Below are 12,284 nucleotides of genomic sequence, written 5' to 3'. Positions count from 1 at the left end.
CAGAGTAGCTTTCACTTACAATGCATGCATAGTGTCTCCAGCACTGAGCAGAGAGGATGTTCTGCAGCAAGCAGAGAAAGCCTCAATACAGCTGACCTCACCCCTTCACATGCAAATGCTTTGTCCAGCAGCAATAATTCTTCTGCTTTGAATTTCACCCTTTGCATCCTTTTCTTTCTTTAAAAATTGAGGAATAGGGGATTTACAGATCCGCTGGCTATTCTCAGAGAAGTTTTCCATTGTGAGTTTTTGCTCTGTTTCATTTGATATTTTTTGTTTTGTTCAAGAATTATTACTTTCCGCTAAATGGAGACAGGACACCGGATCACTTTGTCCTCCAGGAGGACACTGACAATCAGGAACACAAAATAAAGCCCAAACATGAGAAAGCCCAGGATTTTATTCATCCTCCACTTGCAGAAAGCAATGGAGAGGATGACAAAAAGTAGCATAATGAAGAGAAGGACAATCGCACAGAACAGCCCGTTGCTGCTGACTGTCACTGGGGCAAAGCTGTTAATCACTGCATACAGGAGCCATGGAAGAGGAAGGCTGTTAAGAAACAGAAAAAGAAATTGGAAACATTGCAGAGATGTACAAAGTGATAGTAGAAGGGTCCTGGAGACACTTCAAAACACAAAGATTGACTGGAAGACAGAGAAAATCATCTCTGGCTAGCGGAGGCACATAGTTAAGGAGACATTAGATTAACATACTATGTCCTGACGAAAGATCCTTTCCTCTCGACAGCAAGTTCTAGAGGCCACCAGGACAAAGACTAGAAAGCTGAGGAACACCAGACCTAGCAAAAAGAAGTGGGCCGTTTCCATTCAATGCCTCTAGCAGCACCCGCCACAGAGCTTACATCTTGGTAACGCTTGTTACTACTTTCTGATCATCCTCCTTGCTGTTCAGAGATGTGGGGTTACTAGGGAGGCAAAGATTCCCTCTATGTGCATTCATCATCTTTGGAGGCCACAGTATGTTTGCTGAACCCAGTTCTGACCTCTCTCCCTCCTGCTTTGGCTATTTAAACCACAGGCTTCCTGCATAAGATGAGGTATCAAATTCTTCTGATTTGTACTTAAAATCTATTAGTTATTTTGCATGTATTTTTTGTGAAGACCTTGGGGGATTCAGGCTTCCCATTCTTTTTCTATTAGTTGCCATGATACATTCCCCTTGGCTGACAGAAGTCACCTGCTATCCTGTCTGTGAACAAAGAGGCCCTTTTCATTTGTTTGTGGATTTCAAGCTGTCTAGAAAAGAATCTGTCCCCAATCACATTCCAAAGACCCTGGCAAGAAGCAGAGAGAGCCAACTGCTCTCTAAGGGATAGGGAGCTGGGAGCCAAGCATGATAACACAGCTGGCAGGGCAGGGGCCTCACCAGCCAGAGCCCAACTCCACAATCCCCAAGCAAGGCAAGCAGGGCAGACCCAGAGAAAACAGTCTAGTTCAATCAAGAGTCCAGGCCATCAGACAAAGCTCACGGTGATGAGGCAGGTCTAAGGTCAAGCTGGGAAGCCAATCCAGAGGTCAGGATCAAGTCTGGTGAGGGTAACCAGGGTCAGACACAGGCCAGTGATTGTTAGGCAGACCCATAGTGACAGAGCAAATCCAAGGTCAAGCAGAAAATACAGTCCATAAGTCAGGGCCCATAGCCAGGCACAGTTACAGCTATGGCTGAGATGGAGACCAGCACTGCTGCAACATAGCTCAGGCAGGGGCTGAAGACCCACACATGAGCTTAAATGAGGCTCCTGGGCAGAGGGTGTTGGTGGAGGTTCCAGGTGAGGTTGGTCAGGGCCATTAAGGCCTATTTGTGCCTTCAGGGCCTTGACAGCAGTCTCTCCTCCCAGCAAGGTGGGTCCTCACACCTTACAGAGAGTTGGGCTCAAAAGGCACTTGCTGTAGAGTGGTTTGATTGCTGTAGGTTGTTAGTGGGCTACTTCAGGGGACAGAGCCAAAACAGGGAACTGGGAAAGGGACATGGCATAGGAGACTTAGGACTGGAGGGGAAGGGGTTTCAGGCTGCCTATGAGGAACTCTGAGGGACCAGGTGAGCTTAGTAGGTGAAGAAGGGGGATATTTGAGCCACTCCTGGGGGCTAGGTAGGCTTGTAGGGGAAGGAAGGGTTACAGGCACCCCTGAGGGGCCCCAGAGGCCAAGGGAGGGCAGGAAGGGCCTCACCAGAGGCCTTAGAAGCAGAGGGGAGAAAATGGTCCCCCCTGCCAGGGGCTGAGGGTGTCACTCAGGAGCCTGGTGCTGATAAGAGAGTCAGTGCTAGGGGGAGATCAGGGCCAGGCCAAGCTCTTAGGAGGGCTCATAAGAACAAGGCCCTGCACAGCCATGAGTCAGGCTCTATAGTGCTCAGCTCAGGACTTAAGAAGGCCTGAACTAACTGTCATGGAGCAGCAAGGGCCAGCTACTCCCTAAGGGACAGACAGCCAAGTCCTTAGTGCAGCAGCATGGCTAGCAGGGTAGGGGTCTCACTAGCCAGGGCCCAGCCCCACAGTATCTGAGCAAGGTGAGTAGGGCAGACCAGAGATGGCAGCAAGGTTCAACCAAGAGCCCAGATCAGCAGGTAAGCTCATGGTGATGAGGCAGGTCTGAGGCTAAGTCAGGAAGTCAATCTGCTGGTCCAGATCAGGTCTAGTGAGGGTAACCAGGCCAGTGGTTGCTAGGCAGCTCCATGGTGATGAGGCAAGTTTGAGGTCAAGCCAGGAAGTCAGCCCACAGATCAGGATCCAGATTGGCTGCAGCTGTAGACCCACACTCCTACAGCAGAGCTCAGACAAGGACTGATGGTCCTGAGCTGAAACAGGGCCTATGGGCAGAGGGTGTAGGTGGAGGCACCAGGTGAGGCTGATCAGGGCCAGTAAGGCCTATCAGTGCCTTTAAGGCCCTGATAGAGCCCACCTGAGAGCAATGGTGTGCAGATATCCTAAAAGGTATGTTCTTCCTGAGCAGAACTGGTATTCAGTGGTACTTTTGTAAGTTGCTGTTGTTAAAACTCCCTGATTCACAGTTACTGCGTGAAGGTGTCTGAGCTTCAGCTCAGTTTCTATTTCATTTCCCAACTCTGATGCTATAGTGAGGTAACATCATCCTGGAAGATGTCATGGTAGAAATAAGCATTTAAGCTATTGATTAGAGCTTAGTGGGTTTGGAATGCATAAAAGGAACTGTCTGAAGCTTGCATCATTCAAATTCTGAATAACCAGATTAAGGGGGAATAATTTATTGCATCCTCAATATTAACTAAACCTTGGCTGGAGCTAAATTGTGCATATTATTTGTAAATGCAGTGTATCTTGCACTGTTTTCCAGTACAGCCTATATTTTCATAGGTAGAAAGACTAAAAATGTTAAGAAGGAAAAGGAAGCATTGCAAAATACAACTGTTTTACAATGTACCCTACAATCTATGATGTAGTGCATGTTTTAAGTTGAAGCACTAGGGATGAATAATGTTTTTGTATGCTTTGCAGGTATCATGATTATGCATGTTATTTTAAAATAAAACATGCTTCTGGATTAACTACAATAATAGAAAAAAGTGGTCTGGGTTTTCAGCTGTGCCCAAGGTATTGGGGATAGCTAATAGGGTGGGCAGTAAATGACTCTTATTCCATCTAACTTTGGGTTTCTGTTTTGTATCAGCCCAGTCCCTGGTATAGTTTTAGCTGCTGCCAAATATGATGCAAGATTGGTTATTCCTGATGGCAATAAATAATGAAAGATGGGGAAATTGAAAGTAATGGATATTATTCTCAGTGTTTCTGTCCTATGCTAAGGACAAGAATGGGGGGAGGGCAGAGGTTGCCTGTAAGTTTCCTTCACGCTTCTGCAATTCTGAGGCATAAATAGCAATGCTCAAAGGGTCAAATAAGAATTCACATTCCAACCACATGCTATATATCATTAGACTAGGGCTATTACAAAGTCCTTGCATTCTATATCAGCCAGCAAGGGCCCCTGTTTGCTGCAAAGTATAAATAGCAAATTTCTGCACGCTGTTTGCCTCATATCGTTAGAGCTATGCAAAGGGGCCTTAGAGTTAACAGAGAATCAGTTTGTAGTTTGGGATTTGCCAGGTATATAAAATGATCATATATCAACAGCTTAAAAGGGCTGAACCAGACAACGATGTTCTGTTTATTTTTGCAGCAAACGTCTGGTGGGGGAGGGATTGGGCAGTGTTTGGAGAGTTGAACAATTGCTGGCAAAGGCTATGTTTGGTCAGGCACTGCAGAGGCAACAAAGTGTTTGCCAATCATTGATTATGAAGACAGCCCTAGCATATACAAAAAGAATGGTAACGTTAATGAACAAAAGCAATTCTATGTCTGACAAAAGCAGAATAGACTTTAAAAACTTCTCAGAACAGTGCCCTTAAATACTTTTTTGAAATGAGATTTACCTGATTGGGCAGTTTTGCAATGTGGAATAGAGAATGATGCAACAGTTTTATAATGAGTCTGCTATGCAAATATCTATTCACTTCTGAACACCAAAACCAATAAATAATTGCAGGTAACACATTGACAAACCAGGGGTAACATGTTATGAACATGTTATAATGTAATGTAGTGAACGTGTAATGAATAAAAGATTTTGTTAGCATAGCCGTGTCTTTTTTTGCTGCAGAACTTACCCCACTGTGATGTCAAAGATGTTGCTTCCGACAGAACTGGATACAGCCATGTCTCCCAGACCTTTGCGTGCCACAATAACGCTGGTAATAAGGTCAGGAATGGATGTGCCAGCAGCTAAGATGGTCAATCCCATGATTTCTTCACTAATGCCGATGGTTTCTCCAACCTAAAAAGGGTTTGAGGGGAAAAACATCAAAAACTGTGTTGAAGTCCTGGAGCGGAGAGCTGCTCTTTGCTGCAAACCTGTTCAACTGGGAATATTACCCTGGGGCTTCCTGACTGGGCTGGAAGAGAGGAGAATATAGACAAGATTGCAGAATTACTTGTTTTCACCAAGTTCCACAAGTTTCAGAAGTATAGGATTGTCAAAGAGAACTTTTAGGTATGGACAAGTGGCTGCTGATGGTTCTGATGTTAACAGAATGACCAAACGTTTGTCAAAGCAATAACTGCTCTCTAAAATACTTTCCTCATACCGAGTAGTGCTTTACTTGGTCCACTGTTCCAGCTCCTAAAACAAAGTGCTTCTTGGCATAAGATAAATGATGGATTCTGATTCTAAATGATTGAATGAAATGAAAACACAATGGACAGCTTGTACTTCTGTACCAGTATCGCCTTCATACCTGATGTGCCCACCAGACCATTAAGTAAGAAAAAAACGCAATCCAACTGATTGAGCCGAAAAATGTGATAGGAAAAAATTTCCTTGACCCCTGAAAGAGAAACAAACAAAAACAGTCAATATCTATGTTAAAGGCTGATATGTCTTACTCATACCTACTTCTTAAGTGATTTCTCATTTATTCTGATCATCACTAGATCAGAATAAATGACAGGCACATAAGAAACTGACTGCCTATGTAGGTATATGGTTATACATACCTCAGTGTGTGGTTCTCAGAGAAGCAAATCTCTCACTGGCTTCGGTTGTAAATTAGCCTATGACAAGATTCAACTCTAGTGGCAACATAAATCATACTGAACGGTAAGTTTTGGTTTGTCATTCGCATCATATTCTGTTATGTTGCCGATGCATATGTGTTTTGCTGAATGAAAGCTTGGGCTTCTAAATTTATTAAACAACTTCATGAACAATCATAAAGAATGATTTCAAATTGTTAGATATTGATACCCTACAGTGATACAGATGGTGATTACCCTTTATTTCTACACCAATTTGATACTTTTTATACAGCATCTTTCACATTCAATATAGCAAAGGCTGCCACAGCCAAGAGCTTAAAAAAAAGTATGCACTTAAAATTTGTTAGTGCATTTTATCTTTCTTGGAAAAATTACCTGTTCTTTCAATTAGCACAGAAGATGTGTTAAGCATGTTCACCATGCTTTATTTTGTAGATAAGTTTCCTTTTTTATTATTAAAAAGGAAAAAAAGCACACACACAATGAATTCCAAAATCTGTATCACACCAAAGCATCCTCGTTTTCATTTTCTGTATCTGCTTTACTAAATGTCAAGTTTTGAATATATAGTATTCTTATAGCCAATCAATGGGTTGTATTCAGATTTCTGACATCATCCATGTTTCCTATTAGCTAGCTAGACCTGTGTGTTTTGTGTGTTTTTTTTTTTTTAAATTAGTTAAAAAAAAAGATTGTAATGTGGCAAGGAAACATGACTGCAGTACCAAGTAATCATTGTCTAAATCAAATTACTGCTTAAAGTGAAATTTGTATTGTTAGCATTCATTCACAATCTCAAATGAAGCCACGTTTTGGGGGGGGGGGGGGGTGGGTATCTACCTTCTAAAGACAAATCTTCACCCCAGATCGTTTCTAATGAGCCATTAGCAAATTTCTACAGATTTATATGAATAACCAGTAGGACTGTTTGTGGAAGTAAGTTATCACCACAGTTGAGTACTGGTTCCATATGCCTCAACTGCTGCTTGACCCTACAGTACTTTTGCCTGTTTAAACCCTTATTAACTGCACTTTTAAATTTTGGTATGCATGGGCCATCAGATCGCTCTCTTGTCAAACAAATATCCTCAAATAGTAATTTCCTCTTAAGAGATCCTACAGCACTGGAATGCAGAAGGTGAGATACGCAGCCTCTGAAGCGCAACTTGTCTATGTTCCAAACATTACAGAATGTTTCCCCTCTGTGCCATTAGTTACATTATCCAGTGAGTCGTTCCTAGGTACTTTGGAATAAATTCAGACAGGCCCCACGTAATCATGTGAGCAACTCCCAACTGTAGGGAGGGGATGAACCCCAGAGATGTTCTGAGAGCTCCCATTACTTTCTCTGAACTCGATTGCAATGTCTTTTGGAGAGAAAGTACTATTTGAATGTTGCCAATTCAGGTGCTTAAGCCGTTCTAAAGCCTTCTTTTCTAGGGAGTTTACAGAGTGCACACCCAGCATTTTCTTTTATGCTAAGCACAACAGGCATTTATCTAGGACAGACTAATGTTTAGGAACTGTTTACTGTGGATGACTGCAAGCTAAGAGATGTGCTTAGTACATAGACTGGCTAGAGCTGCCCATGCAGGAATGTCAGTGTCTCTTGTCAGAGTAGAACCAGAAAATAGTGGGACTGATTCTCAGTATAGCCAGTATGGATATAACGCTGCTTAAGAGAGCTGGTTTCATTTCTGTCACTGACCTACTGGATCACCTTGGTCATGTCATGTTCCCTCCGATGTCTCAGTGTCCCCAACTGTAGAAGGTGGACGATGATATTTATGGCCTCTGTACTGATGAAATGAGCTGTTATTACAGGGAGGCTATCCATTAGAACAAAAAGCCAACCACAGAGTTCCCCAGGAACACACTTACCCCTGGTGTATTGCTAGTAACATTATCAATATTATAGTAAGGCTTTCCATATGCACTTGTTTTATGTGAACAGGTATAATTAAGCCACTGAATACACTAAAACATTCCTGAATTGGCTGAGGAGTTATTTTGAACTAATGCGTAATCTGCTGTAGGCATATGTAAGTGTGTGTGTGTGTATATATATATGTATATATGCATCAAAGTAAATAAAAGCATAATAAAGGCAGCAAGGATTTTACTAATTTTGTAACCAAATACCTTGCATATGAAATAATTTTGTTAGAGCTTCTAGGATTTCTGGAGCTAAGTGCAGCTTGTTCTAGTACTAGGGAATGCTGTCAAACCTTCTCCATTAAGCTGAGATAAAATATACTTCAGAAGAGATCCTAGGAGGAAAGGAGAGCGCAGTTTTCAAAAGTGGGCACCCACAGAGAATGTCAAAAGATCCATATGGTCTCGCAAATTGGCATTTAGCACACAAGTGTTCATTTTATATGCCTACATGCTAATATGAGCTTCCTGATGCAGAATTTAATTTTCTGACTGAAATTGCCACATTTGCAAATCAGACCCCTGATGGTAGGCCTACCTACAAATCCTATTTAAGTATTGTGTTAGGTTTGTTTTAATTTTTGCCTCACAAATTACATGTAAAGCTGATTTCTGAAGCACGTGCTGAGCTGTTCAATCAGATATTTTTGTTCGGGGAGGGGAGTAAGGGGGATGGCACACAGGAATAAGTGAGAGTGTTTTAGGGAAAAATCACACTAACGAAGCGTACTTAACAAGTTAGAAACCTAGGCATGGAGTTTCTACAGCCGTCTAGTTAATTCTTTGACAATAATGCTCAAAATAAACAGCTTGTCAAACTGATACAGCATGTTGCCTCTTCTGTTATAAAATGTAATTACAAGCTGCATGCAATATGAAATTCATTTTCCTTTTATTCCTGTATAACAAGCTATTCCTTTCAGTGAATGAATTTTTGTTAACTCCACTGCCCATTGGCGTTTTTGGCATATAAAATTAAAGAATAGTTGAGGTTTGAAGGGGCCTCTAGAGACTGTCTAGTCCAATCCCCTTGCTCAAAGAAGGGTCAACTAGAGCAGGTTGTTCAGGGCTGTGTCCAGAAGGGTTTTGAATATCTCCAAGGATGGAGACTCCGCAACCTCTCTGGGCAACCTGTTCCAGTGTTTGACTGCCCTCACAGTAAGGAAGCTATTTCTTATGTTTAAGTGGAATTTCCTGTGTTTCAGTTTGTGCCTGTTGCCTTTTCTGTCACTGGATACCACTGAGAAGAGTCTGGTTCTGTCGTCTTTACTCCCTCCCACCAGGTATTTATACACATTGAGGTGTGCTTAGTACATAGACTGGCTAGAGCTGCCCATGCAGGAATGTCAGTGTCTCTTGTCAGAGTAGAACCAGAAAATAGTAGGGCTGATTCTCAGTATGGCTTAAGAGGCTCCTGGGCAGAGGAGTGTGTGGTGGTGTTTTGTTTTTTTTTTTTGGTTGGGGGAGGAAGTGTTTTAAAGCCTTCCTGAGAATGAGGAACTCTAGCCTTCAAACTGTTAGAAATCTATTTCACTCTATCAACAGAAGCATTTACTAAAAAAATAGAGACAGATGGAACTTGTGTTTTAGACTTTTGATTCCAGGAAACTACAAATAAAATGTCTATAGTCTAAACCTAAGCAGTACAATTTTTTCTTAATTAGAATATTATCCTCCCCCCAAATTTATCTGCAATACTTGCTCACCTGGACAAATATTACTATTGATACAGATACAAGAAACAGCAGTAAACTTGCTTATTGAAAAAGTTTTAACTTTGCCAAATCTATAATTGACTCCCTCTGTAAAGAACTGTCCTAGACAGTCCAAGTCTCCCAACACCAAGTTCTTGCATCAAGAGTGGATTTTTCCCTTTGTTCCCTCTTACCAAAGGGCACTAAAAATATCTGAATGGACAGCGGAAATTCATAAGGTTCAGAATGAGTACCTTTAGGTTTAAAAGTGGCAGCGAAACCAGGCAACAATTATTTGTTTATATATATGTATAATTATTCTGAAAAAAAGTTACATGAATTGTTTCAAATATTAATATGAGGGCTTAGATACAGAAATAAACAATCTTGAATTTCATGTAGTATTCTCTTTTGTGTTACCCAACAAGAATCTTTACCATAGATATTGAAAACTTAAAGAAATTAATGCTGAAAGTATAAAGATTGGAAGGGAAAACTAACATCATATAACCTTTAAGAAACCTTTATCTAAAAACAAATCAAAGGTCTTAATTTAGCCTATGCTAAAATGAACTGTAGTTTTTCAGTATGTGGGATGGGAAATGCAATGAGGAGAAAGAAAAGAATTCAGGCTTTTGATTTATAACCTTATAAGTTGTTCATCCCCTTTCTTGCTGCAGTTTTAAATCTATTTTTGATCCTGAAAGGAAAAGAAATTAAAACACTACTGAAGGATGTTTTCCAGCTATTGATTTTTTTTTCACTTTCCATGAGCTTCCCCAGCTATTAGTATTTGGATATGCGAATACAACAGAGCTGAGACATGACAACTTATTGCAGTTAATCATTTGTACTAGTAATCAATCTTCCCTGACTTCAAGCAATGTTTGGGAAAAAATTAATAAGTTTTGCACATGGAAAGACTGCTGAATATTGTCCTAAAATAGAAATTAAAAGATGACAAGTAGAAGGCTGAGATCTGCTTTACTCATTTTTTTTACCCAGATCTTCCTTATGCAACATCCCCTTTTAATGAGAACTGCTGTGTAAGGCTAGTAGAACATGGATTTAAGAGAAATATATTATTATTTTTGCAAGCCAGAGAAAATCTAGCCTTTTTTTTTCCATCTTTCCCTTTTTGGTATTTCAGATGGTATTTCTGAAGGGCAGGCTTCCTCAGCACTAAGTGATACTTAATGGAGATCTAGAAATGCAATTATGAAAGCTCCGAAGAAAACGTTATAAGAACCTCTCTCTTTGTGCCATAAAATATTAATGCATATAAATGACAATTTTTATATCATCCAGTTACCTGTAAGGACCCATTTGAAGATCAATGTTTACTACAAAAATCTGTTGTGTTATTTTTTTCACAAGATAAACTATTTAAAAAAATCACCAGATCTATTTTTACGTAGATCCTCTAAGCCTGTTTACAGTCCTTTTTTTGGATGTCTGCATTAAACTAGAGAACCATCCTGTTATGCAGAACATATTTATAGCAACAATTACTTACAGGATTTCTGACATCTGGTAGGGAAACCCACAATGGAAAAACAATGGGTAAAACAATAAGGTAGGTGAGCTGTTTTTGTGGGGTGTCAGGCCAGGCCAGACTGAGAGGTTGGTCTTCATCCTCCTCCTCTTCATTCTGTCATAAAAATAATGGTGAACAGAAGATCTAAGTGGGTGAATAAGGGCCATGTTATTTTTTTGCTGTTGACCTTCCACAACACAGCAGTCTTAACTAGGCACTAAAACTAAGAAAAAGGCATTCTTCTCTTATTAGTGTGAATAACCACCATACAAATATTTCAGTCTCCTTACACGTATATCTTTTATGGACTCTCATTTGCTTTTTACCTATTATCTCTATCACAGAGTAGACTTTCAGGGATCTTTCCAGGGGTGCAAAACCTTTTGGCTACCATATAGTTCTTTTCTTTCCCTAGCCTGCTTCTATTGCTCAGCCTGCTGATGAAATGGAACCTTTTTCGACTGCCACAGAAAGCAAAGTAAGCATGATTGAGCCTACTTTATACTTGTACTTTTTTTTCTGGCTTACTTGCACATGCTGCAACACAGACAGACAATGTCTCCAAGATTGCACAAGGATCCAACTTATACCAAAGAGGAAGACAACACAAAAATTGGCCTAAATGGTTCTATCACATAATATGTCTGTTTCAAATCCCATTTAGCCTGTGGAAAGATTCCTGTAGAGTTCAGTGAAAGCTGAACAAATCCCACAAAGCAGTACTTGGTGCAAAATGTATTTGTTTGAAAGCATGCAGTTAATACAACTACTTCTTAAAATACTTTTCTCATTTTCTTCTTTTGAAAAGAGATTTGACTTGAGATCTCAGACCTTTCTGAAGAGGACATATTATTCTTTCTGTAGATTTATCATAAAGGTTATCATAAAATAATTTATCAAATTTTCATATGAGTTACTACCCTGTGCTAATACTGCTTAAATAAGACTTGTAAGGATGCTATAAGAAGCAGTCATAAGAATGACCTTAGCACGGTCATCTAGTTTTTATAACTCCAAAACATTTTATACTTATTGCTAATATTGATTCAAAATCCATTCTTAATTATTCAAATACTAAGAGTGGCTAAGAAATAGCCCCTAAAAGTATATCAGTCAGTACACAGAGAAGCAAAGCACGATTCTGACCTCAGGTTCTTCAGTCATGCAGCTTTATGACTTCATCACCTTACACTGATGCAACAGAACCAAGCCCATATTTTCCCCCAATATATTGACAGGCTGCAGCTACTTTGATAATTATGTGTTGATATTAAGAGAAGATTGTATTATGCTAGCCCCTATGCTTTGTGAAACTCCTAACTAGAGTGATTATAAAATGATAGTAAAGTGGTCACATGTACTTATCATGAAAAGGTTTTTAAAAACACATGTATGAACACAATTTATCACACTCTGCACAGTACTTAAGCTTTTGCTTTTAGCTTTCAGCTGTTTACCAAAGCAGGCAGATGTTCAGTGTCTCATTTCCATAATCTATAGAAGCCTGATCTTTTTGGGGGACAGTGCAGGT

The 12,284-nt window shown here is 40.3% G+C and overlaps 1 protein-coding gene across 1 annotated transcript in view; it reads right to left on the bottom strand.

Annotated features, from left to right (window-relative positions):
• Positions 1-302: 302 nt before the first annotated feature.
• The window catches only part of LOC138064099 (sodium/potassium/calcium exchanger 2-like), an 89,392-nt gene continuing 77,410 nt past the window's right edge, over positions 303-12,284 (bottom strand). Inside the window, 4 exon segments of the mRNA XM_068925083.1 lie at positions 303-552; positions 4,660-4,826; positions 5,287-5,376; positions 10,733-10,858. Coding sequence (XP_068781184.1) covers positions 303-552; positions 4,660-4,826; positions 5,287-5,376; positions 10,733-10,858 — 633 coding nt within the window.

Source organism: Struthio camelus, chromosome W, assembly GCF_040807025.1.
Source record: "Struthio camelus isolate bStrCam1 chromosome W, bStrCam1.hap1, whole genome shotgun sequence".
NCBI classification, from domain to species: domain Eukaryota; kingdom Metazoa; phylum Chordata; class Aves; order Struthioniformes; family Struthionidae; genus Struthio; species Struthio camelus.
Note: the sequence above shows the minus strand (reverse complement) of the source record. Positions and strands in the feature narration are given on the sequence as shown.